The sequence below is a fragment of the Silurus aristotelis genome, assembly GCF_946808225.1.
Source record: "Silurus aristotelis genome assembly, chromosome: 22".
Classification (NCBI taxonomy): domain Eukaryota; kingdom Metazoa; phylum Chordata; class Actinopteri; order Siluriformes; family Siluridae; genus Silurus; species Silurus aristotelis.
In genome coordinates this window covers 2,831,836-2,859,800 of record NC_139595.1, presented here as the reverse complement: position 1 = coordinate 2,859,800, position 27,965 = coordinate 2,831,836, and the positions used below count along the sequence as shown (strand labels likewise).

General features: G+C 38.8%; 1 protein-coding gene across 1 annotated transcript in view; it reads left to right on the top strand.

Moving 5' to 3' along the window:
- Nucleotides 1-24,523, top strand: part of egfra (epidermal growth factor receptor a (erythroblastic leukemia viral (v-erb-b) oncogene homolog, avian)) — a 60,510-nt gene extending 35,987 nt beyond the window's left edge. Inside the window, exons 6-28 of the mRNA XM_083524999.1 lie at nt 537-655; nt 1,938-2,079; nt 3,658-3,774; nt 4,321-4,447; nt 4,768-4,841; nt 6,328-6,418; nt 6,507-6,706; nt 7,330-7,462; nt 7,578-7,668; nt 8,396-8,553; nt 8,659-8,697; nt 8,790-8,934; nt 10,073-10,195; nt 12,368-12,466; nt 14,610-14,795; nt 15,735-15,890; nt 16,195-16,270; nt 16,392-16,538; nt 17,037-17,134; nt 17,274-17,441; nt 20,390-20,431; nt 21,916-22,009; nt 23,283-24,523. Of these exons, the coding sequence (XP_083381125.1) occupies nt 537-655; nt 1,938-2,079; nt 3,658-3,774; nt 4,321-4,447; nt 4,768-4,841; nt 6,328-6,418; nt 6,507-6,706; nt 7,330-7,462; nt 7,578-7,668; nt 8,396-8,553; nt 8,659-8,697; nt 8,790-8,934; nt 10,073-10,195; nt 12,368-12,466; nt 14,610-14,795; nt 15,735-15,890; nt 16,195-16,270; nt 16,392-16,538; nt 17,037-17,134; nt 17,274-17,441; nt 20,390-20,431; nt 21,916-22,009; nt 23,283-23,635 (2,978 nt within the window). The 3' untranslated portion in view covers nt 23,636-24,523. The remainder of the gene's footprint in view (nt 1-536; nt 656-1,937; nt 2,080-3,657; nt 3,775-4,320; nt 4,448-4,767; nt 4,842-6,327; nt 6,419-6,506; nt 6,707-7,329; nt 7,463-7,577; nt 7,669-8,395; nt 8,554-8,658; nt 8,698-8,789; nt 8,935-10,072; nt 10,196-12,367; nt 12,467-14,609; nt 14,796-15,734; nt 15,891-16,194; nt 16,271-16,391; nt 16,539-17,036; nt 17,135-17,273; nt 17,442-20,389; nt 20,432-21,915; nt 22,010-23,282) is intronic.
- The last annotated feature ends 3,442 nt before the right edge of the window (nt 24,524-27,965 follow it).

Genomic DNA, 27,965 nt, shown 5'->3' with positions numbered 1-27,965 from the left:
ATAAGTGTGATTCACTTGAAGTTTTCTGTGCTGTATTAATGCACCAAACTGTAAGTGAATTTCTAATGATGACCCTTCAACCATTCCTGTGGGCTCACCACCTGCAGGAGGGACCGTAAGGGACCGGTGCTGAGAGGATTGGGCAGCAGTCGAAGGCGGGGGCTTTGACAGCCCGATCCCTGGACACGGAGAAGTGTCTGGGGAATCTGCTTAGACTGCTGCCCCCGCAAACCCGAATTACGGATAAGTGGGAGAAGATGAAATGAAATGAAATGACCCTTCAACCAGCCAATCAGATTTCAGCAGGGCGTTTACAGGGGAAACACTTGAATCAATCGACTCTGTGTAACTCTGTGTAAGAATTAGCTCTTGGAAAGTCTCTTTTGGTGCCTGGTTCCCATCATTCATTGCTTAAAGGAACTTAATGATGATTATGTGAGGGGAAAGAGAATATAGACACAAAACATTTTTTTTTAAATAATATCACAAAGGGATCTTATTCTAATTACAAGTACGGGATTTGTGTGTGTTTGCAGTCACAAAGCTGACGTGTGCTGAGCAGTGCTCCAAGAGATGTAAAGGCCCCAATCCCAGCGACTGCTGCAATGAGCACTGTGCATCTGGCTGCACTGGCCCGAGACCTACAGACTGCCTGGTGAGGAAACGCTCAGAAAACACTTCACTGTCTGGTGTTTATATCATGACTGCCTGTGAGGTTTATTGGCTGGCTTGACCTTTGAAAGTCATATGAGGAAGTAGGACGTTATCTTAACTCTGACAGACAAACCAGATGTTCTTTAATCATTACAATAAATTCAAGTCAAGTTTATTTCTGTAGGGCTTTTCACAATGGACATTGTCTCAAAGCAGCTTTACAGAATTTAAGAATTAAAGTGAATGATGTGTATTTATCCCTGATGATGAAACCTGGGGGGCGACTGTGGCAGGAAAAACTCGCTTAGATGTTATGAGGAAGAAACCTTGAGAGGAACCAGACTCAAAAGGGGAACCTCATCCTCATTTGGGTGACATCAAGAGTGTGATTATAAATCATTAAACAATACAGAACACTGGAGAGAGAGAACTAACATGAGCACCGGAATGCAAGATTATGAGTAATGATCTTTCTACAGTCAGTTGATGTTATGAAACCAGAAGCTTCTTAACATTTGAGATCGTCATAAATCCAACACCAGTTTCTCCATGCCAGAGCCTTTAAACACTTAAAGAGGTCCAAACTCTCCATGAAGTGAAATCCAAATGGCGCTGGTACGTCTCTAGATGGTTCTGGATGTCAGCCATTACTTCCAAAGCAGAGCCAGAAATCCATGATGATATCTTCAATTGTTGTAATATTGTAATCTAAATCTTTTATTCGGAATTAATTTATTGTTGGTGCAGTCATGACATAGTGACATTTTTAATTTGTTTAGTTTCTTATTATCTCTGAAAAGACGAGTTTAGTTCAGTGTCACATGATAGCAAAAATAGCTCCAACTTATGCAAATTAGTCGCTGTCATAACCAGAGGCTTTTATGATAATTCATGAATGAAATTTTTTATTTTGTACTGAATATATATCAAAAAGACTTGACAACGACTAAATCTGCATTTAATCTGATAACATGACCACTTGCTAAAGCGTATCGAGTGTAAAGTCGATAATGTAATCTATTACTGACTGTCCTTTAACACTTATTTACTGCCGACGCTGTTTCTTAAAAGCTTCTTGTATCTTAGAGTCAGGAAACATCCAAGACTTCTGTACTGTTGTGTGTACATTGTGGCTGAACTTAGTGGTTTCGTGATTAAACATTGCTGAGCGTCGCAGTGCGGAGGCTCTGAGAACAGCTGGAGGAAGCGTAATCACTGGAGCACTGAGGAAATGCTTGGTTATCAGAAGTGAGCGTGTGTGTGTGTGTATTTGTGTGTTGCAGGCCTGCAGGGACTTCCAGGATAACGGTACATGTAAAGATGCATGCCCTCCTCTTATGCGCTACAACCCCAACACACACCATCTGGCCCCGAACCCGGACGGGAAGTACAACTTTGGGGCCACGTGTGTGGAAAAGTGTCCTCGTAAGATTCACTTTCGTACAGATGGATTCAGTTTGGATTGTATGAGGATTGTCAGTGAGATTTGTTGTTCTGTTTCGGGTCACATTTTAATAGACTGAAAGACTAAAAGACATTATTTTTACTAAATGCTCACTTAGAAGCCTTCTTTCAACTCTAGCAACATTGATCACCATTGTTCCCAAAGACAAATCACTGCTCAACAACTGTTCCAGCTGAACCATCACTGATCACAATTGTTGCCAGCAACCAATCACTGATCACCACTATTACCAGCAACCAATTACTGATCACCATTGTTGCCAGAAACCAATCACTGATCAACACTGTTACCAGCACGCAATTACCGATCACTATTGTTACTAGTGTTCAATCGGTGATCAACACTGTTCCCAATGATCAATCAGTGACCACCATTATTCCCACTAACCAATCATTGATCAGCCTTGTTTTTAATGACTAATCTGTAATAATAATTGTTCCCACTGACTGATCACTGATCGCCATTGTTCCCAGTGACCAATCATTGACCATATCTTTTTCTCAGAGACCAATCACTGATCACCATGTGTTCCCAATGACCAATCACTGATCAACAATGACCAATCATTGACCATATCTTTTTCCAATCAATGATCAGAATTTTTTTACCCCAAAGATAAGTCTATTTGTTTGAGCTACCATATCCAAACACTTTTTTCAAGCAACATTTTGAGCAGCCTTCTTTCCTCTAAAAAGATAAGACAATACTGTTTTTAACCAGAGTTTAAATAAGGGTGCCACACGAGTGCCTAAAACAGCTCGCCGTCTCTGACCTCAGCACACGAACGAGCACACGAACCAGACACTGAGTAAAACCCAACATTCCTATTAATCCCTATGAGTCTGTCATAAAATGATTATCTTTTACTAAGTTATCTCCCAATTATTGGTCGCATGATTATCTAGAATCACTCTAACCAACAGGTGAGGAAAGAATCACCATTATTCTCTCCCAGACTCCCAGACATGCGAAGCATCCCCACAATTCATTCTCACCAATCTCCTAACAATAAAAACACCACTCAGGCACACATTAAAATTCCACTTAAACGAATTTACAGGCGAACACAACCTTGTTTCGGGTTTCTTTCAGATTCACTAAATTGTCCATGCCTGACTCGAGCCACCACTTTACTTCACCCATATTCATTCAGTTGCAAAAGCATTGTCATGTGGACCACAGTGCAAACAACACAAGGTTCACTGTAGGAACAGTTTAACCCATTAAACCTCCAGGAACCACTAGGCCATGACTTTCTTCATTCCCGTACCTACACACGGTCTGAATTTTTTCTAAAACACCTTAAAGAGAAACTAAATGTAAAAATAAATCTGCGGAAATCGAAACTCTTCTCCATCGTTGCCACGGTGTCGGAGTTAAAGCGTGATCAATTCCGAGCAAAACGAAGGCAATCATTTAATCGTGGATCGTGAGCCTGCATTCGTTACTGCAACTCTCCTGGTTTCTGAGTAACATCAGACACATTTCTGTAGTTGTTTGTAGCTACTAATTCATTATTATTTCTTTTTCATTGACAGATAACTATGTGGTGACGGACCACGGAGCGTGTGTGCGCTCGTGCAGTCCTGGCACTTACGAGGTAGACGAGGACGGGGTCAGGAAGTGTAAGAAGTGTGAGGGTCTGTGTCCTAAAGGTAAGGTATAAAAAAAGAGAGAAAATAGCTTGTACAGTGTCTATCTGTCTGTCTGTCTGTCTGTCTGTCTGTCTGTCTGTCTGTCTGTCTGCCTGCCTGCCTGTCTATCTATTTCTATCTGTCTGCCTGTCTGTCTGTTAATCTGTCTATACTTTTTGTCTGCATCTTTCCATAGCTAAGAATTCCCAAAAACTTGTCCAGTGTCTGTCTGTCTGTCTGTCTGTCTGTCTGTCTGTCTGTCTGTCTGTCTGTCTATCTATCTATCTATCTATCTATCTATCTATCTATCTATCTATCTATCTATCTATCTATCTATCTATCTATCTATCTATCTATCTCAATTGTTGGTGGAAATTAACTAGAAATTAAGGGCGGGGCTTAGTGGGTAAGGCGGGTGGGTGTGTCCCAGTCTCCATAGGTGTTATGTAGTTAATGATCACATTTTACATGTATGTCACATGTGTATTCCAAGAGATGTAAGTTATTAGAAATATATATATAAAAAAAAAAAAATCATATAAAAGTTCATCTTTTACCATGTTGCAGTGTGCTCTGGTCTTGGAGTGGGACATCTAACACAGGTCATGTCAGTCAACGCCTCCAACATTGATTCGTTCGAGAACTGCACGACTATCAACGGTGACATCTCCATTCTGAAGACGACATTCTTAGGGTGAGCTGAGACGCGTCCTGCATCGTTTTATGTAAATTAGGTGGGATTAGGTGTTAGCATGATGAGTTTGAATCCCAGGAAACCATGTTAGTTTTTTTTTTTTTTTTTTTGAGCAAGATCTTTAACTATGAAAGCATTTTCTCAAAGTTGAATGAAATGCTCTTCAGAATGAATAAACAGCACTTCTGTAAAAATATGTCAGTTAACCTGTTTCTGGATCACATGATTATGATTCCTCACCGAAATGAATGCGACAAACAACAAGCCGATAACGTTTAATATTCAGTTAACTAATTCATGATCATGATCTCTTGTTTCAGGGATAGCTTTACGAAAACTCCGCCGCTGGATCCTGCCAGACTCAACATCTTCAAAACTGTCAAAGAAATCACAGGTTAGTGCAGCAAGCAAAAGTCTATGGACACCTGAGCATAAAACCTGTGCTTTTTGAACATGCCATTCCACATGTAGTTCCAATTTGCTGTTATTATTCCCTCCAATCTTCTGGGAAAAGGTTTCACTAGATTTTGGAGTGGAGAGCTAGGGGAGGTCAGGAGGTCTGGGGTGTCAGTGTTAATCCCAAAGGGGTTTGATAGGGTTTGAGCTCTATAGCAGGCCACTCAAGATCTTCATGGAGCTGGCTTTGTGCACAGGGGCATTATCATGCTGAAACAGGTTCGGGTCTCCTTGTTCATGAGAAGGGAGATTATTTTGCTGCTGCATTCAAAGACGCGTTTGTGTGCCTCCAACTTTATGGTAACAGTTTCGGGAAGAACCACATATGACTGGAAAAGTTCCTGGTGTCCCAATACTTTTGTCCATATAATCTATCTATCTATCTATCTATCTATCTATCTATCTATCTATCTATCTATCTATCTATCTATCTATCTATCTATCTATCTATCTGTCTGTCTGTCTATCTGTCCGTCTGTCTGTCCGTCTGTCCGTCCGTCTGTCTGTCTGTCTGTCTGTCTGTCTGTCTGTCTGTCTGTATTTATCTATCTATCTATCTATCTATCTATCTATCTATCTATCTATCTATCTATCTATCTATCTATCTATCTATCTATCTGTCTGTCTGTCTGTCTGTCTGTCTGTCTGTCTGTCTGTCTGTCTGTCTGTCTGTCTTTATCTATCTATCTATCTATCTATCTATCTATCTATCTATCTATCTATCTATCTATCTATCTATCTGTCTGTCTGTCTGTCTGTCTGTCTGTCTGTCTGTCTGTCTGTCTGTCTGTCTGTCTGTCTGTCTCAGTTGAACACTTAGTTCAGAATGATGGAACATAGTTTCTTTCTTTCTTTCTTTCTTTCTTTCTTTCTTTATTTCTTTATTTCTTTATTTCTTTCTTCCTTTCTTCCTTTCTTTCTTTCTTTCTTTCTTTCTTTCTTTATTTCTTTATTTCTTTATTTCTTTATTTCTTTCTTCCTTTCTTCCTTTCTTTCTTTCTTTCTTTCTTTCTTTCTTTCTTTCCTTTTCTCTTCTTTCTTTTTCTTCCTTTCGAAGAAAGAAAAAACAAACATTGTCAAGAACGTACATAGAGGATGATGTTCTATCTATCTGCCCTATTTTTACTCTTCCTGTCTATCCATCTGTTTATCAACACATCCTTTCATTGTTTCCTTTTCATTGTATGCTTCTTTCTTTCTGCATTCTTTTCAGTGTTTTAATGCATGTATATCCTTCCTTTTATCTGTTACTTTCTGGACACAGACTGTCAAACCTCTTACACTTCTTGACTCTGTCTCTCTCTTTCTTTCTTTTCAGAACACACACAGATTCACTGTAATTATCGTCATTACGTCGTTATGTAATTACTGTCAGAAGCATGTGTTGTAATCTTATTCATTCATTTATTCTCCATCGTTATCAGGAACTCTGCTGATTCAGTACTGGACAGATGACTTGCCTTCTCTCAGCCCTTTTGAAAACCTGGAGGTGATTCGTGGAAGAACCAAACACCAGTAAGGTTTAAATAAAACAAATCCTGACGTTTGATGAGAAAAGCGTAAGGACAGTCAGGAGCTTCATTACTTTGTTTTCTTCTTGCAGAGGAACGCTGAGTCTGGGTGTCAGCAAAACTTCCATAAAGTACCTGGGTCTTCGTGCTCTGAGGGAGATCAGCGACGGAGACGTAGCCCTCACGCACAACGCCAATCTGTGCTACAACAATCTAGAGCACTGGAAACGTCTGTTTAAATCCAGCAGCCAGGCGGTCCGGCCCTTACAGAACGCCGACGCTGCTGTCTGCGGTACCTATCTGTCTGTCTGCCTGCCTGTCTGCTTGTTTGTCTGTCTGTCTGTCTGTCTGTCTGTCTGTCTGTCTGTCTGTCTGTCTGTCTGTCTGTCTGTCTATCTATCTATCTATCTATCTATCTATCTATCTATCTATCTATCTATCTATCTATCTATCCTATTCCTATATGTATTCACCCTATCTCTTTCTTTCTTTCTTTCTTTCTTTCTTTCTTTCTTTCTTTCTTTCTTTCTTTCTTTCTTTCTTTCTTTCTTTCTTTCTCTCTCTCCCTCTCTCTCTCTCTCTCTCTCTCTCTCTCTCTCTCTCTGTTCTTTCCTCAATTCTGTCTGTGCATCTGTCTTCCTGTCTCTCTTTTTCTCTCTTTATATTTAAATATTTATATATTTTTTTTGTTTGTCTATATATCTATCCATCTACTATATCCTTCTATTATCCTAATTTTTTCTATCTTTCTTTCTTTCTTTCTTTCTTTCTTTCTTTCTTTCTTTCTTCCTTTCTTTCTTTCTTTCTTTCTTTCTTTCTATGTATTTTTTAGCTCTTTGGGAAACAGAAGTGTGTGAATGATGGAATAAAGAACCGAGATGTTTTTAACCCTGAAATCTTTTGGTTTGTGTGCAGTGGAGCAGAACCGGACCTGTGATACGATGTGTACTCCTGAGGGCTGCTGGGGTCCAGGGCCCACCATGTGCTTCAGCTGCGCGAGCCGCAGCCGCAAGAAAAGCTGCGTGGCTTTCTGTAACCTCCTGGAGGGGTGAGTGACGTGGGCCTGATAAACCAGTAAACACATGCACATGTTTTTGATGTAAACTGAGAAGTTTCTGAAGAAAAGGTTGTGTAATAACAACATCATAACACTTTTGTAACAGTGAGCCACGTGAAAGTGAGGTTAATAGTACGTGTGTGGAGTGCGACCCCGAGTGCAGACCCCTGAACGGATCTCTGACCTGCACCGGGCCTGTGAGTAGATTACAGGAATAATGAGGATCTTTACAAACAGCTGCTTCAACATACAGCAATGTGTACAGAGTGAACTTCTGCATAGATCCTGCACCTTTATCCCTCACTTTTTAGCACTTTACTATCACTCTATCACAACATTTCCCTTTCTTTCTTTCTGTCTGTCTGTCTGTCTGTCTGTCTGTCTGTCTGTCTGTCTGTCTGTCTGTCTGTCTGTCTGTCTGTCTGTCTGTCTGTGATCTATCTATACTTTTTGTCTGCATCTATCTATCTATCTATCTATCTATCTATCTATCTATCTATCTATCTATCTATCTATCTATCTATCTATCTATCTATCTATCTATCTATCTATCTATTTCTGTCTGTCTGTCTGTCTGTCTGTCTGTCTGTCTGTCTGTCTGTCTGTCTGTTAATATATATATCCTTTTTGTCTGCATCTATCTATCTATCTATCTATCTATCTATCTATCTATCTATCTATCTATCTATCTATCTATCTATCTATCTATCTATCTGTCTGTCTGTCTGTCTGTCTGTCTGTCTGTCTGTCTGTCTGTCTGTCTGTCTGTCTGTCTGTCTGTCTGTCTGTTTATACCATTTGTCTCCATCTTTCTTTCTTTCTTTCTTGCATGCGTGAAACATATTTAGCGTTAGCATTAGCTTAGTGTAGCTCATGCTATAGTCTGTAGCGTAAAGTTGTAATGGTTGCTGGTTTTGTTTGCAGGGTCCTGACATGTGTGTCGATTGCTTTAACTACAAAGACGGGCCGCACTGCGTGTCTCGCTGTCCTCAGGGTGTCCCCGGCGAGAAGGACACGCTGGTGTGGAAATACCCCGATGACATGCGCGTGTGCCAGATCTGCCACCCCAACTGCACCCAAGGGTAAGAGCACCCACCTGCCCTTTTCCTGTTCATTTCAGCTTCGATCCGATCGTCTTCCCTCTGTGCACTGTACGATTTTTTCACACTTGACTGCATTGTCTTTAGATGCACTGGACCAAAACTTAAAGACTGCAAAGGCATGAGGTAAAAATGAAAAAGAATTAAAAAAGAATAATAATAAAACCAGTTAAAACCTGCAATAAAAGCAGTTCTAATGAAATTAACTTGTATCTCAGTGACTCGAGCACGTCGATCATCGCCGCCAGCGTGGTGGGAGGACTTCTGGCTTTCGTCATCCTCTGCTTGGTTGTGGCCGTGTTCATCAGGAGACGGACGATCAAGCGCAAGAGAACGCTGCGGAGATTACTCCAGGAGAGAGAGGTCTGGCTCAACACTCGTCCCCATAACCAAACACACACACACACACACACACACACACACACACACAAAACACACTCAGACTTTTTTAGTAACAAAGTTAAGTTCTCTGCTCTGGTCAGAATTCTAATTGCCTGCTAACTTGCTTACATCAGCTCTCCTGTTCTCCGTCGTACACAAGTTATTCTGTTAGAGACAAAAATGTCCAAAATGTCCACAGATCTTTCTTCCAGTCATTCACTGTCCAGTTCTTGTTTTTTTACTGAATTTGGTTTTTCCACACGTTCCACAAACACTGTACAATTCTATAATATAATACAATATAACGTGTCACTTCGAGGTGGTGTCAAAAAGTCTCCAGACTATTTATGTAACATGCCGCCTGATAGCAGAACAAGGCTGCATGCACAGTCACAAGGAGCACCGACCTCCATAAGTCATACGTTTACATCGTAGCCGTGCAACTGGGGCTATTCTGACAATGTGTGTTGCCACGTTTGCAAGTTCATGGACAGCAAGTTAGAACAAAAAGCAAACGTGAAATTATGGGCAAATCTGCTACAGAAACATTTGACATGATTTGACAAGTTTACGGCGATGCTGCAACGAGTCTTTCGGGAAGTTTTGAGCGGAAGGACATTCGACGATAGAGACAGAGCTACAACTCGGAGCTCTCAAAACTTTTTGATACCACCTCATATCACCACTAAATAATACAGTATGCTCACTGTATTGATTATAATACTTTTTTGTGTTTTCCTTCAGCCTACAAAGCTAGCTAGTAAGAATTGATATTAAGAACACTAAGGAGGATTGTATTGCTTTGTTTGTGTGTAATTAGCCGGTCTGTGTCGGTGGGACTTCCTTAGTTTAGTAGTGACCAGAGCGCCGTGAGTGTGTCTGCTGTTATCTGAAGCAGCGGGATGATAAGTAGGACACGAGTACGTCTCTCTCAACAAAGCCAGAGTGTTGTATCATCTATCATGGGAGAGGAAGCAGCACATCAAGACAGGATGTGCTCCTCACTGAGTGTGTAGAGTGTTTCAAAATGTTTCCTGACAGGACGTGTGTGTGTGTGTGTGTGTGTGTGTGTGTGTGTGTGTGTGTGTGTGTGTGTGTGTGTGTGTGTGTATGTTCTCAGTTAGTGCAGCCGCTGACTCCCAGTGGAGAAGCTCCGAACCAGGCGCTGTTGCGTGTCCTCAAAGAGACCGAGTTTAAGAAGATCAAAGTTCTGGGCTCCGGAGCTTTCGGCACCGTGTATAAGGTGACTGACCCTTTTGGATATCCGAGGTCACGTGACATGGACTGCGTGTGAGAGATACAAGTCACGAATCCTCGTGCTACTCTTTTACAACTCAAATCTGACTTTATTTCTACGTAGGGGAAAAAAGAAACGCCAACAGTTGTGCCAAAAGTTATGCAAGTGATCCAGGGATTGTTTTAACATGTGAAAAAAGTTATAGTAGTATTGAACTAATTATTCTAACAAATTAATTAGTATAAAAAACACCAATATTTTAAAATGTGAGATCTAAACCTGCCCAATTATATTATTTCTGTTGAAATTAATTGTTTAAAATAAAAATTAATATACAGGCGATCACGTGATTGCTGGGAGAGCAGTATAACAAATGCAAATTAGTTTGAATTAATTAGCATCATCATAAATAATCATTATTAATTAATTGTCACAATTCTTACCACAATAATGAATCATTATTAATCCATTATTACTGGGTAATTGGTTAATAGTGTATTTTTAAATTTATTAATATGGTATTAATGCTCTTAATTAATAATTAATCGCTAATCAATTAAATAATTTACACACAAATAATGAATTATTGCCATAACATTTTACATTTGTTCTACGTATATATTGTTATACAGCTTGTATTTTCAAATAATTAGTCAATTAATTAATCAATTGTACAGACACAATTAAATGCAAAATGGTATTATATTAATTAAATAAGTTTTTGTTAATGGTGTTAATTAGTTGAGTGATACATCATTTTCAAATCAATTAATTAATGAAAAATAATTGCATAATATCATGACATTCTGCATAATTAATTAATTGTGTAACCTTGTAATTAAAATTTCTTTTTTAATAAAAAATAGATTTTTCTGGTTTAAATATACCGTAATTTCCGGACTATTAAGCGCACTCAAATATAAGCACTGAATTTGACAAAGATTTTTATTTTGAACATAAATACGCCGCACCTGTCTATAAGCCGCATGTCTACACTGAAACTAATGAACTTTACACAGGCTTTAATGAAAGACAGTGTCTGTTACACGGCTTGTATCTAAACAGTAGCCTACCAAGAAAGTCATTGTTCACTGTCTTCCTCCTTCCTTTCACAACTATTTCTCTCGAGAGTTTTTCTTTTGGCATCGTAGTATGTTTAAAAATCACCATCGGTGAATCTTTTCTCCCGATGCCGTGCAGCTCAGAACACAGGTGAAGTGTGTTTTCATGCCCGGTTGTTTTCAGCGTGACGAATGATTCACGTTTCCTGTAGACAGTCCGAGTGAGCGGCAGGTCAAACGTCAGAGGAACCTCATCCATATTTATGATGTGGTGCGGCTCGATTCAGTGGGAGCGCATCTGATTTAATATAAAGAGTCTCATTGGTTCACCTGAACCTGTTCGGAAATTTCATTAGTCTAATGTTATGGGGTTCAGTTTTTTGGCTTGAAGTTTGTGAAACCGGGAAAAAACCCGGAAAAATCCATAAATTAGCCGCTTCGTTGTTTAAGCCACAGGGTTCAAAGCGTGGGAAAAAAGTAGCGGCTTATAGTCCGGAAAATACGGTAGTCTTTATTATAAATTATATAAATATAAACTTTTTATTTGGATTAAATACATAGTTATTTTTATGATATTTTTAAAGAATTTTTTTAATAACCATACTAAAAAAATGTACATTTCCATACTACAAATAAAAAATAAACATATTAAAAAGGCCAATTACTTTGACACAAGAGTTAAAAAACAAAAATAACAAATAATAATATAAATCAATTCTTGCTGTTATGGAAAAAAAAAATTATTGAAAACATGTTTAATGGCATTTTTCCTGCGTGATGTGTGGAGAATACAAACAAACAGCATTTCAATGTAAATTCAATACTTTTTTGATCCCATTTATTCATTTGACTGATTTTAGAAATGAATAGAGCTGAGAAGTCTCATAAAATATTAATCGACATTCCCAGAACGTGTGCGTATGACTGACTTCCTGTTTCTAGTAAACATAATTGAATTAAAGGATCTTTATTCCTCAATGAGACATTCAATCCTCACAGGATTTTTTCCATTCGTTTGTTTTGACGTAATCGCCTCGTTTTGGCCACTGAAAGCTGTTTTTATGTTTTTCTAAGTGATGAGTGTTCACATGAAGATGAATCGAATCTCTTGATGCAGGGTTTATGGGTCCCGGAAGGAGAAGACGTGAAGATTCCCGTCGCCATCAAGGTTTTGCGAGAGGCCACGTTGCAGAAAGCTAACAAGGAGATCCTGGATGTGAGTTGGTTATTATTTTTATTGTTTTACATTATGATGAAATACGAGATATAAGATAACAGATGATAAGTGCTTGGAATTAAGTGAGGTCCAGTTTTGGGATGATTTTAAGCACAATTACTTGGACTTGATTAGAAATTTATGTAAGACAGAAGGTATTTTTAGCATCATTTGCTTCAGAGAAACCAAGCAGCACTGCTTTCATCTGGCAGTTACACTGCTGTGGAATGATGATGATGATGATGATGTTACAATAGCGATTATCTCAGAGCTCAGGTGCACTGTAGAGACCTGTTTTAATCACAGCATTTGAAACCTCAGACACTACATTTTGATATTTATTGAACATACAAATCTGCCCTGAGTATAATTTGAACTCTAACTAACGTACACTATGTGGACAAAAGTGTGTGGACACCTGAACATCTCATTCCACATTCGGCCACTTAGTAAAGTCAGGTATTGATGTAGGTAAGGAAGTTGAGGAGGTCACAGGATGCAGTCTGCATGCACATTCATCCCAATAGGGGTTTGAGTTCTGTAGAAGGACACTTCCAACCCATGGAAAGCAGATCTTCATGGAGCCAGAGTTGGCTTTGTGCACAGGGGCATCGTCATGCTGGAACAGGTTTGGGTCTCCTAGTTTGAATGAAGGGAAAATTTCATGCTTTTTCATCCAAAAACACCATGTACAATTGTGTAGTTTGTGGTAATTTTTTAAAATCGAATCAGTATGCCTGGAAAAGTCAGATGTTCCAATACTTTTGTCCATACACTATATATAGATAGAGAGTATCATATCTGATGCTTATAATAAGTATAAAATTAAATATGGTCGTTCCTGAATAAGATTAAAGAGTACGTTTTGGTATTTCTTAGGAGGTCTGCTCGTCCTTGGACGCTAAGGCTGGAACATTTCTTCTGAAGATCTATATATATCAGTTCAAAAGAAAAATCCTCTTTGAGTAAGAGGATGTGTTTTTAGCGATAGCCTGGATGGCAGGGTTACTCTGAAGATAAGTCAGATATGTAAACACTGCAGACTTTGATTAGGCCAAACAACTTACAGAAGGAGAAATGTGATTGGGAACAGGCCCGGGATAATATTAATAAGGATGTGCTGCACGAAGAACCATCTGGAATACACTCCTCTGGCTCCCTGATGACTAAGGAGGAAAGGAGCAGTTATTTGTATTGGCCGAGCGTGAAGTCTTTTCCAGAAAGTGACTTTTTAGTTTAATACTGCGCTGTTCTTCGGTTGTCCTTGTGTCTTCTGGTAAAGCTGCATTCCAGCCTGGTGTTACTCTGAAGATTTGTGCTGAAACACACACACACACACACACACACACACACACACACACACACACACACACACACACACTTGCACATTTACAGCCCTATAGGTTATAATTACTGTCTCACTGCTTTCCGTTTTTCTTTGTTTTCCCTTTATTATGTCTATTAAACACTGGAACTGACTCACTTCTTCTTCCTTTCCTTCCTCTCCTCATTGGTTCCTTCTAATATGATCATAATATTATTAGCATCATAAATTCATTAACTAGCTCATAACAGCTGCTGTGTGCTGACTGGAAATCAAGTGGACGCTAATACAGCGTAATAAGCTAGTTCACGTGTCGAGTGCATTAATACGGATGTAATAACACAAACGTATAAGAAAGTAGCACATAGTTCAACATTTTGGCTAATAATAAAGTCACAAATATAATTTGAGACTGACTAGCATCTTTGTTGCTATGGTAAACAATGAGATGCTATGCAATGACAGTGCTAGCGGGTGCTGCTAGTTGCCCATTCTTTTATTTAGCTTTGTTTTCATGGCAGTTACAATGTTTTTTTTCTGTGCGCAGATCATTTATTAGCATGGAAAGGAGGAAGTTTTTTATGCTTTAAATGTGACAATGTACCAAATGTACACTTTTTCAGTCAAAAACATTGATAAGGAATTCTTTTCATTCCGTTTTTTTGCAGTCAAATCAGTTGCTAATTGTTAGCATGCGAGGTTTACTTAAAATCACAACACGCTCAGGAATGATTAGCAAGCATATACTCGCTCGGTATTGCTCGCCGCATTGAAAAGAACTTCCATTCTGTTGCAAATTTCACGTTTCTGTGCTTTCAGGAGGCCTACGTGATGGCGAGCGTGGAACACCCGCACGTGTGCCGCCTGCTGGGCATCTGCCTGACCTCCAACGTGCAGCTCGTGACCCAGCTCATGCCCTACGGCTGCCTGCTCGACTACGTCAAGGCGAACAAGGACAACATCGGTTCGCAGCACCTGCTGAACTGGTGTGTGCAGATCGCCAAGGTACGGAGATCGGCCTCCATCTTGGCTGAGCGCCATTCTGAGGAAGAACAGAGCCAGACCGAAGCCAATTATCACTTACAGTGGGGTGCAAAAGCCTGAGCCAAACACACAGACCAGGGCTCTGGCCTATTTTCAAGTTTTATAGTTTTCTTAGAAACTCAAATGTTAATATATACATTTTTCCAGCCTTTTTTTTTTTGTTATTTGTCATCCATTTTTTTAAATCCATTCATATCTTTGGCACTATAACCTTGACTTTCGCCGTTCATCACCGTTTCTAGGACTTATCATATTATCCAGCATTATAAAAGGAGAGCATCATCCCTTGTAGGACTCATGAGGGTTACTTTGATCCCTGCTTGTATTAGTATTAGACATTATACTGAGGAACAGTCAGATAAACTAACCAGGGTGTCACAGAAAGTAATCCTCAGAAGAGATCAGTTCAAAAAGAGGCATTCATATGTTCCCAGAAACTCATCTTCTGAAGCCATAAATTAAAAAAATACATTATCCGAGCTGTTTTATGTCGCCGTCATGGCAGTGATTGCATCTGTTATCCCGCTCTGATGTCTATCTCACACCAATACGCCGAGATAAACACTCAACGGAAAGGCACTTAAAGTTATTTGTCAGCGTTTGTCAGATTTCCCTGATGGCCTTGCAAATGAATTTGATTTCCCTCCGGTGCTTTGAAAATGAAATATGATAATAGTGAGGAGAGGAATGAAGCACGCTGGATGCCTCATTACATTTTTCGAATCTGAATTGTGATTTGCCTTGTATATAGCGATAAATATTCTGTATACCTCTTTGTCATATGTACAATATGTCGCTATATTTTTTTTGTTCTACTTAATATATAGGAAAACCCTAGTTCTTCATCTCTCCTATCATTTGACTCTTCCTGGAAATAGTTTTTTTGCGGTTTTATTTCAGGGGATGAACTACTTGGAAGAGCGCCACCTGGTGCACAGGGATTTGGCTGCTCGTAATGTGTTGGTCAAAACACCTCAGCATGTCAAAATCACCGACTTCGGTTTGGCCAAACTCCTAAACGCCGATGAGAAAGAGTACCACGCCGACGGAGGGAAGGTGAGAGAAGTCCTGATGGCGGATCTTTTCGATACCGATACATGATGTCCGAGCGACAGAAGGATTTTAGGTTGCGTTATTCATGATGATGACGATATGTGTTTGGAGCCTGTTGGTTGATTCTTAGCATATAAGATGTTATTTATTATGGAGTGCAGGCCATGTTGGACAAGATTCATTGGTTTGAATATTTGTCAATGTTCAGTCAATCAAACCCTTCAGTTTTCTTCAATTTCCTGAAATGCCCTAGCAGGATCTTTGCTATTACTTCCGTCATCCAAAAAGCCCTCTTTTTTATTTTAAGGTCCCGATAAAATGGATGGCCCTAGAATCTATTCTTCAGCGGACCTACACGCATCAAAGCGACGTATGGAGTTATGGTAACGAAATGCATCTCATTTGAAAGAGTTGTGCGAATGTTTATCACTTGGTTGGGACATTGTTCGTTGTACAAGCTCTTCAGGAATGTGGCGTCTTTTTAACGTGCGGTTGTCTCCGGAGGTGTGACCGTCTGGGAGCTGATGACGTTCGGGACGAAACCTTATGACGGAATCCCTGCTAATAAGATCGCTGGGATCCTGGAGAAAGGAGAAAGACTCCCTCAACCGCCCATCTGCACCATTGATGTGTACATGATCATGGTGAAATGTAAGTGTCAAAGGTTTGGAGGTTTGGGGTGAATTATTCTCCTGAGATAATATGATCAAAGAGAAGATGGGATACCTCAACGGTGGGCAGTGAGATGATATGAAAACAGTATGATTTGAAGCTGAAATGGTACGAAATGTACATTAAACACGGGTCGACCCCGAGTTACCATGAAGATGTATTTAGAAGAGTCCATGGCCTGGCCTATCCAGGATTCTTTAAGAATGGTGATCAGTATGGGCAAGTACATAATTTAGCAAAACAGAGCAATTTATATGAGTGGTCGGTTCACAGCCGGAAGGCGGAGCATACGCTGCAACATTTACCTGTCGTGCGAAGTGAAAAAATGTTTTTACAATTTCCTTGTTTAGATATCGTCATCATAAGATCGAAATCTCTTAAGCCGAACCAACTCGGGGACCACCTGAGCAAAATCTGAATACTAGCAGTAGTTTGAAGCTTTTATATAATCAAATTTCTTGTTTTTATGTATCTCAGGTTGGATGATTGACGCAGAGAGCAGGCCCAGGTTCAGGGAGCTCATCATCGAGTTTTCCAAGATGGCACGAGATCCAAAACGCTACCTGGTCATCCAGGTGAGCTGAATGGTTTTTAGCGTGCATTCAATCATTATTTTAAGCTTCATGTTCAACTATATTATGTAGGCTGATTTAAAAAAAACGATACGACAAAAAAAAAAAAGGAAAATCATTTAGTTTTTGTTTTGTCCTGCAGGGCGATGAGCGGATGCACCTACCCGGTCCCACAGACTCCAGATTCTACCGCAGTCTAATGAGCGGGGTGGATCTGGACGAGGCCGTAGACGCCGATGAGTATTTATTGCCCAAACATGGCTTCTTCAGCAGCCCCAGCACGTCTCGAACACACCTTCTGCACTCTGTGGTAAGAACACACACTCACACACACACATACACACACACACACACACACACACACAAACGCATTGTCTACCCAAGCATCATGGTTGTGCATGTGTATGAATGCAGTAGGGTGTGTTTTACCGATAACTTTAAATATATAGAATTTGCATTCAGAGTATTATGCAGTATTAAGGGAGTTAAGAGGCATTTCACTTGTCACATGTATTTTACAGCACATTTTATATCCCAGCGATGTTAGGGGACACAGCGCCCCTGGAGCACAGAGGGTTAAGGGCACAGTGGCAGCTTGGTGATACTGGGGTTTAAACCCTTGACCTTTCGATCAATAAGCCACCACTTCCACACACAGCTGTGCATTCGCTGTGAATTGAACACCGATGCCTGCGAATAAACGTTTCATAGTAAATTATTACACACGCTGTTGTTCAGTAATAGAGGATCAGCGCTGTAGGTGTTACAGTAGCCATAAGCAGAAGATCTACACTGCATAATGGAGTCATAAAGTGCTTATTGTGTGTGATATACTTCTCTTTAGTAACCTGTATCTAACGAAAATAAGACGGTTGAGCACATCTGCCTGATACCGACCTGCTTTCCTCTGGCCCAACTTCACTCTTCCGCCCGTTTCCTGTTTGCTCGTGCGCTGCCGTCTCCGCACCCACGCTTCCTCCCAGGTGCCCACTGATTAATGAGCAGCGTGCATTGAAAGAATCACAGAAATGGCCTTGTCGTGTTTTGGCTCCTTTCCCGCTGCAGAGTGCTCGCTAAACTCCCTCAAGCCTTTTAAGTGTGATTGCCTTTGCAGGCGAAACTTTTTGTTCAGAAATGTTTGGCTGATGGGGGGAGGGGGAAGGGACCCTGTGTGAAGTGAGGGTTTTATATAACCCAGACTATGGATTTTTTATTAAAATAATTATTTCGAAACATGCGTGTAAAGCAAAGCTGAACCCGAAAGACGAGTTATTATCTTGTCTTTAGTCATCCATCAAGCGTGGCTTGGCCATGAAGAAAAGGAAATGTTGAGAGAGCTATTCAACAAACAGTATGATTAGAAATATACGTCAAAGCACGCTCTAATGGGAACGCTGCATTCAGGCATGAAGTGAACGGCGATACGATTTCACAACTGCATGTGGCAAAATAACGAGGAACTGTGAAGGAAACAGGAAATAGAATATACCTGGATAGCACAAGCACAGATATAATGCAGATGTAGATCTTGAACATGTACAGACTCAGAGAGACTTATATACCGTATAAGCAGGAATAAAAACATCCTTGTCGAGCATCTACATTTTTTTTATATACAACATAGAAGGGTAGGATTTTTTAAAGTTCTATTGTTACATGCATTCTAAAAGTTCTGGAGAAGACAATAAGTAAAGAAAATAAACAATTATTATTATTATTTATTTTTTTTTCATTTACTTTTTACATTGAAGCCTTTGAGGCTTCAGGGCCTTCAAATGTTCAAAAGACAGTTCAAGATGTTTTTTTTTCCCTCTGAAGATCACATCACTACCGCACCCATCTTGGGAGGATAAACACACTTCATCAAGAGTAACATATTTTTAACTCCTGATAGAGAGACAGTAAAAAAGGAGAAAAAAAATGTATAAATAAATGAAATAAAAAAAAAGGTAAATACATAATGCAAAGATAAAAGAGATAACCGTAAAAACAGAATTTTAATTAATTTATTAAAAAAAATTAAATAAGTAAATATTTGTAAATAAAATAAAAATTTAATGTAACAAAAAAAGTTTGGTTTTATAACTATAATTAGTTTTTTTTTTTTTATTAATAAAATAAGATAATATTATTATCAATATTTAACATTCTAAAAAAGAAAAGCTGGAGTTTTTTAAAATCTGAATGAATATTTCAAAATAAATATAAAAAAAAAAAAAAAAAATATATATATATATATATATATATATATATATATATATATATATATATATATATTTTTTTTTTTTTTCTAAATATTCTTTTAGATTCAAAAAACTTCAGCTTTATATATATATATATATATATATATATATATATATATATAAAAAAAAACATTTATATATATTTATTGATTTATTTTAGTTAAAAACCTTTTTAATGTAACAAAAAAATATTTTATTGTATAACTATGTATAATTAATTGATTATATAGATATGATTGGTTAAGGTTCTGAGCTATTGATTGGAAGGTTGGGGGTTCAAGTCCCCACTATCGCCAAGCTGCCACTCTTGGGGCCCCTGAGCAAGGCCCTTAACAAAGGCCCTGTGCTCCAGCGGCTTGTATCAGGTCTGACCCTGTAATCTAAACCCATTTCACTGTGCTGTAATGTACATGTAACTAGCTGAAATTAAAAAAATAAAGAAGGTAGGAAAATAAAATAAATATATTATGCATTTGGGCGTATAATCATATAATCAATTAAAAACAACAGTTTGAGAGTAAGAAAAAGGCAGGAGAAATCCAGTGAGCCAGTGATGAGATTTTGATATGTACAGTAAGTTGCAATGGCTGAGGATAAACATGTTTACCAAATGATTTTGCAGTTATAGTGTAATCCAAATGTAATTGACCTTGTCTGAAAAAATAATGATTGAAATAATGAAGGAAAATGATTCCCCTTTAAAGCAAGTTATTTTGCAGTGAGAGCTGAATTTTTGTGAAAAGAAGCAGCCCACCACAGGGTAACTATTAAATCCAAAACTCAGCAGCTTGTGGAAATAGAAATAGAAATAGAAAAAAAGTCTGGTCATGTGACCTAAAAGCAACTCAATTAAAGGGATAATAGCAGTCTAATTTGAGTAGATAATTCATTATAAAGACAAAACCTGTCTTTTCGTCACAAATCCTGTTTTGCTGGGATTTCTTAGAAAACTGTAAGCACCATTACTCTGTAAAATCCTTTCCGATTGTGTACGTGTTCCTTGTTCTCATTTCAGAGCCTGAACAGCAGCATCGGGTCGTGCCAGAACAGGAATGGGGTGAGTGATTGATTTTTAGAAAGCCCAGGAGTGTTTCTTGTGTAACCAAATGTGGACATTTTTCTGCGCTGTACTACGATGCTCGTTTCGTGCCTCACCTCAGATTCCTCATCAATCAGCGGCTGCAGGCTTTCAGGCTGCAGTGAGTTTGAATACCTCTGAGAGGAGGTTTGGAGGTTCACGTTAGATGTGCTTGCATGTATATAGTATGATGGTGGAACGAATACATATACATGCTGAGTTAGAAAGTAGAAAAAAAAGAAATGATTAAGTCTGGGAGGTCTTGGTTTTTTTAGCAGATGGCTAGTTTAGCTCATTTACCATTCTGCTCATTTTACTCCTTTTACTTCCTCCTATATCCTCTAAAAGCACTTCGATGTTTTTAACCCAACACTTAACTGTATCAGTAGAAAACATACGAATAAAAAAATCTTAGCTAGTCTGGTTTAATCAGCTAGTCTAACTCGCGTAACTAGTCTAAGATATTTAGCTCAATAAGCTAGTCTACTTCGCTCTAGCTTTCTTAGCTAGTATAACTCAGCTAGTTTATTTCACTTAGCTAGTCTAACTCATTACGCTAGTTTTACTCAGTTGACTAGTGTAACTCAATTAATTAGTCATATAAACTAGTTTAACTCATTTGGCTAGTCTAATTTACTTAGCTAGTCTACGTCATTTAGCTATTGTAGTTAACTCATGTGATCTAACTCATGTAACTAGTTCACCTCGTTTAGCTAGTCTAACTCGTTTAGCTAGTTTAGTGAACTCGGCTCTCTAACGTTATTAGATTCCTTCATAGGTTTCAGCTCATAAAATTAGCAAAACACTGTCATGCTTTTTCTTTGGAAACCTTTTTTAAACGGAAGATTAATTACACCAGCAATACGTATCAGTTTCAGATGTTCTGACTCAGTACTAAACATTTAAGACCTGAAGTGTTAACGTTTAGCAAATTGTATTTTAAATTAAAAAAAAAGTGCTACGATTAGAACGATGCAGTTTGGTCGTTTCCACTTCTGGATATACCGATTCCATTTCATTCATTAAAAACTCCTGAATGTGTTTCTGCTGCATGTATTTCTGAAAACAACAGACATTCAAGAACTTTTAAAAAGAAATACATAAAGTGTAAAAAATTGACAATAGTCCAATTATTCTAACAGTAAATACTCGAACAAATACGAGACATATTGTTTAAAAGCAGGATTTCAAAGAAAAATTTAGAAATGTGAATTAATCGATATTATATAGCAATAATAAGAATAAGATTTATTATTTAACAGTAAATATCAAAATAGATACAAAACTATACGTAATAAAGATATGAGTCCAATTTACTAGCAACGTTTCATGAAACGTTTTGAGACTTCTGTCACTCGGGGTTTGTCCTTGTGTAACCGCACACGTAATATCTGTTACACAACACTAGTTTCTCAGGTAACTCAGGATCAGCGAGTAATGCTGTTTTGTGTGTTTTATCTCAGGCGGTCGGGCCGGTGCGTGAGAACAGTTTCATGCCGCGTTACATCCCTGACCCCACCGAACGCTTCCTGGATGGAGATTTCCAGCCTGCTCCAGGTAAACAAGTGTAAAGTTTATACCTGGACACCATCACTCATCACCTGAGTTTGGTGATGCGTGATGAGCAATTAGGCGGGGCTAGCAGTGAAGTCGTACCACCGGATAAAATGGAATGATGGTGGACTGGTCTACGGCATTACCACCTTAGCTTACAGAGAGAGTCATGATGTCAGGAGGTTAATTTTGTGACGGCGGCATGAATCATACCGTCTACATGCATCTCGGCTTCCTGGAAGCCTGTACGCTGTTAGAAGATCAGCGAGGAAGTATCACGCCGAACATGTTATACAAGAACATTTTCTTGAAAAAATTCGATTCCATCGGGCTCAGAACTCTAATTGTACGGTCATCCACTTCAGCCACATCTTTTTTTTTTTTTTTTTACAGAAAATGTTTTTTTTAATCAAATTGCATTCACATCAGACTAAAGAATAAATAGGCAGTGTCAAAAAGAAAGAATAAACAGTGCCTTATGTCCTGTTTCTGTATTTCAGAATTGGACAGACAGACAAACAGACAGACAGACAGACAGACAGACAGACAGACAGACAGACAGACAGACAGACAGACAGACAGACAGACAGACAGACAGACAGACAGACAGACAGACAGACAGACAGACAGACAGACAATCCAAAAGTGTTTTTTGCATTTATTTTTATTTTGTGACAAAATTTAACAATTGAACTTTTTATGGAAGTTTATGGATCTTTATTCTGGAAGCTTTTATACTATATGTTAAGAATATTGCTTCGTACTGGATGTTCTTAGATAGATAGATAGATAGATAGATAGATAGATAGATAGATAGATAGATAGATAGATAGATAGATAGATAGACAGACAGACAGACAGACAGACAGACAGACAGACAGACAGACAGGCAGGCAGGCAGGCAGGCAGGCAGGCAGGCAGGCAGGCAGGCAGAGAGACATTCTTTTATCATGTGACTCCAATAGACTCTGTGCAGTTAAATATACATAAATAAATTATTGGAACCATAGTCAAAGTTTGTGTTTTGATGGATCTGATTATTAAAAATTAAACATTTTATTTCCGATCAAAGGAACAAAATGAACTAAATGATTCATTCATTTCGATGACCCAAAAGTCACTAAAATGATCCGATCTTCCCATCACTATTTTACATAGTCTACACATGCAGGATGTGGTTTATATTCAGGGGATGGGGACCTCTGCTGGTGTGGAGATGAAATCAGATGGATGTGACACTCATTGCAACTAAACCTCTTGTCTTTTCTCCATCCAGAATACATAAACCAGAACGGGAACGGCAGCGTCTCGGACATGATTAACCCCATCTATCAGCACCCTGCTCGTGAAGCCCTGGACGAGACTGAGGAGGACTACTTAAACTGCTTCAAAAACCCACCAACTATCACTTCTCCTAACCCTGCCCCTGAGTACCTAAACACCTCGCACACTCTGATCTTTTCCCCCCTCACTGCCAGCCAGAAGCAGCCGAATGTCAATGGCTGCATCTCACAAAACAGCATCGACAACCCTGACTACCAGCAGGACTTCTTTCCAGTGGGGACCAAGACGAATGGGCACCTCCCTGCAGCAGAGAACTCAGAGTACATGGGAGTGGAGGTGCACTAGCACGCCTCCGAAGTGTGTGGACTTTATAAAAGTGACTGGACTTAGGCAGGCTGTAATGCAGTGCTTCGGTCGAGGCTGTGAACTGCAGTGAACTTGAGAGTTTTAATGTTTTTTTTTTTTTTATATAGAATTTAATGAGACCAAAAAACGTAGGTAAAGAATGGCACACCTTTCCTGTACTAGAACCCAGTCACAATCCCGCCTTCCTTTATATCATGGAAATCGCAATCCATTTTTTCGTGCCTCGAATGTGAAAATGATTTGGGAAAAAAAACGTGTCTCATCAAGTCAAGCTCATAAGCGTCTTGAGTTTAACACGTGTAGCTTTCAAACTGTTTCCGGTGGATTTAAAGCAGCACACGTCTATTCTGTGATGATAAAAACAAAAACAACAAGAGAAAATGCACCACTATTTTGATGCTGGAAGCACTGGTCGGTCTTAACAAGCCGGCATGCGATCGGTACGTTCACACGACCGCGAGAGGTTTTCTGTTCTCACGTTTATTAATAGAGTATGTTAATGGACATCATACAATAGGAGCTGTGTACAGTCACACGTGTATCCTTCTCTCCTGTACGTTAATCGGTTCTCGAGTCGTCGTTGCGTTGTTGCACTTTTGAGATTTTATATTGAAATATTGCCGTAAACTGTTCCAGCTTGCAAATCGTTCGTTTTAAGGGGTAGTGCTAATGTAAAGTAGTGTCGAAGAGAAATGTGTGATACAGTGTACAGATTTCTTTTTCAGTTGGGATAAAAAAATTTTCTTACTTTTTGTCTAAAAGATACAAACAAAAGCATTATTGTTCAGAACACTCCCGGAAGTTTTCATGTATGCTCTTCTGACTATAATTATTACTTTTAAAAAGTAAATAAAGTGTGTGTTTTTTACAGTTCCGGTTTGATCATTTGGAGGAAAATAGAAAAAAGTTGTGTCAAAACGTTTTTTAAAAGAAAGTACTTTCTACGTTTACACACCATCACCTTTAAAATAATCCCCCTTCCAGCTTAATATTCCTGAATTTCATGTTTGCTCTTTGTTCTAACTTGCTGTCCATGATGAAAACGCAGACGTGGTAACACTTGTGGTCGGTGCTGCCTGTTACTGCGCGTGCAGTTTTGTGCTGCCATCTGTTGGCGTGTTACAAAAGTAGTCTCGAAACGTTTTAATACCATAAGAATGTATAAAACGGGACTTTTGATTTTTTATTTTTATTTTTTGCACATTTTAAACTGCATTTATTTCTCCACATCCTCCCTTTGATACATTTATACACTTATCCCTGCATTTAACTAACAACTGAAAAGATTCAACATAAAAGGTTTGTCAGTGCACCTGAACAGCCTGCTAGAACAGACTGCTTCACTTCATCATCAGGGAACCACCAATAGGACATTTTCATACTTGTAAAATTACAAAATCCTGGTTTGACATTAACGGCCCTCAATTGTGCCTCCCTCATAATCAAACCTCAACATCTTCAGCTCCACCTCCTGTCTTTTACTCAATGCCACTGTTTTTAAACCATACAACATCTCAGGTCTCACCACAGTCCTATAAACTTTTCCTTTCACTCTCACAGATACTCTTCTATCACTCCTGCTATCACTCTTCTCCACCCACTCCACTCTGCCTGCACTCTTTTCTTCACTTCTCTAACACACTTTCCATTACTTTGCACTGTTGACCCCCAGGTATTTGAACTCCTCCACCTTCTCCACCTCTTCTCCCAATAACCGCAACTCTCCACTGCCCTCCCTCTCATTCACACACATGTACTCTTTCTTACTCGTCCTGACTTTCATTCCCCTTCTCTGCAGCACGTACCTCCACCTCTCCAGGCTCTTTTCCACCTGCGCCCCACTCTCACTACAAATCACAATATCATCCGCAAACATCATAGTCCACTGAGAGTCCTGTCTGACCTCATCTGTCAACCTGTCCATCACCACTGCAAACAGGAAAGGGCTCAGAGCCGATCCTTGATGCAGTCTAACCTCCAGTCTGTCATTCCAACTGCATATATTCCTTGATATTTATTTACTATGAATAAATATTTTCACATTAAAAATTAATTAAAAAATGATTATAAACATAATTAACATAAATAAGTATAAAATAAATTAGCAATATTGTCACTAAACATTTTGATTATTTGACTATTCAGGATGAGGCTGCACTGTATTTGGGGCCTCCAGAGAAGTCTTAACCAATCAGAATGCTCGGAAATGCTTGGGCGCATGCTGCAAAAGGAAGATAAGGGGTGGTTGTGACCTGGATAACTTTCATCACCCAGGATTTTTCAGCTTTCAGTTATATTTAATGTTATTGGAAAGTCTACGGGACAGGTTATGACTTTGGCCTCCTTTTCCCTCATTGGCCATTGGCTATCGAGCACCTTTGGGATGAATGTGAACTCCGAATGCACCCCAGGTCTCCTCACCTCATCTACATCACATCAGTACCTGCCTTGTGGATGAATGGGCACAAAACTTCACAAGCACACTCCAAAATCTAGTGGAACATCTGCTTAGGAGATTGGAGGTTATTATAAGAGTGAATAAGAACTAAATGTGGAATTGGATGTTTAAAGCACATGCTGATCTTAGGGTCAGGTGTGTCCACAAACGGTATAATTAGAGCAAAATCACATCGTTATATTCCGTAAAATATCTTGGATACGGTTGTTTTCAGGTCACGTCCTGTCCAAGCAATAGAGAGGTAGAGAAGTGCACGGTTCTGTACTTTCACTGACTACCTCTGATTTCCTGAATGAAGTGATTCAGCATGGTTAAGCTATTAAATCACACATGCACGGATGGTTTTATTTAAGAAAAATAGAAAGAAAAGAAAAGAACCCTGATTACAGGAAGTGGCTGCTATTCTCATCATGCTGATCTTTTGTGTGTTCTTTCAGTCGAATGAATAGAGGTGAAACGAGTTAAACGCTGTAGGGGATGTTTTTCATTACACATATTTATTCAAGCATGGATCATATCTGATCGAGGTAAACACGTTTTACACTACAGGGCCAAATGTATGTGCACCCCTGAGATTTACATTCATATGTGGTTCGTTCTAAGGATTTTTTTACAGAGTTCAAAGTACACAATTGTATACGGTGGCTTTGTTTGCTGTAGCTTTATATGCTTCTTTTCACCAAACCTGCTCCAGCATAACAATGCTGCTTTACACAAAGTCAGCTCTATGTAGATATGCTGTGTGGAGATTAACCACAACAAAAAAAACACCCCTGGTATGAATAGAACACCGACTGAAACCAAGATCTCCACATCTAACATCACTACCTGATCTCACTAATGATCCCAAATCTCACAGCCATGACCCAAAGCCCTTTCAGGAGAGTGAAGGTTTAAAAAAAAAAGTTTTTTTGCCCATTTAGTGTATAACTGTATAAGAATTTGAGTCCCTCCCAGTCTTGAAAATCTCTCTCAGGGAAATACTTTATTAATTGTGATTATTATTATTATTATTATTAATATTATTATTATTATTATTATTATTATTATTATTATTATTGATTCAGTGTATTTGAGATAAAGAGTAAAAAAAAATGGCCTCGGTGTCAGTCATGTATCTGAACACTAGGGGGCAGCAGAGATTAATTTATAGTTCTGGGAAAATACCCAGAGATCCAGGAGTTGGAAATAATATTTTATTTTCTGTACAAAAAAAGAAATGTTTACTGATAGATAGCTAGCTAGCTAGATATTAACATTACTGTTATTATTATTATTATTATTATTATTATTATTATTATTATTATTATCATTGTAGCACAGTAAAGAAAATCTCTGCTCCAGCAGCAAAGAAAAACGTGCAAATATAAAGCAGACACACTCTCACAAATATATACAGAGTGTATAAATACAAAAGAAAAGAAACAAACAATACAGTAGTTACACTTTCTAACAAACTAATAATAGTATAGCATATCTATATATACATATATACGGTTAATACACATTTTAGGTTATTAGTTTGTATACAGTCAAATCCTTTCTTCGTTCAAATTTTCCAGGAAATTGTGCAACTCATCTTGTTTTATTGACAAAAGTGTTGGCCCCCACAATCACATGATCTCAGCTGAACCCTCCTGTGACCCTTTCTTACCCCCTGGTTTTATAATTTTTTCACATTCAATTATGAAACACAAGCTTAATGTGATTAAGAAATAGATAACTACGAATTAATTAATTTTTAGGCCCTTTTTTTTGTTTTTATTTTTCGACCCTGTAATGAATTGATCCAATTATCCCTCGGTTATAGCCTCGGCGCGCAGTGCGCATGCGCATGTTTACATTTGACGC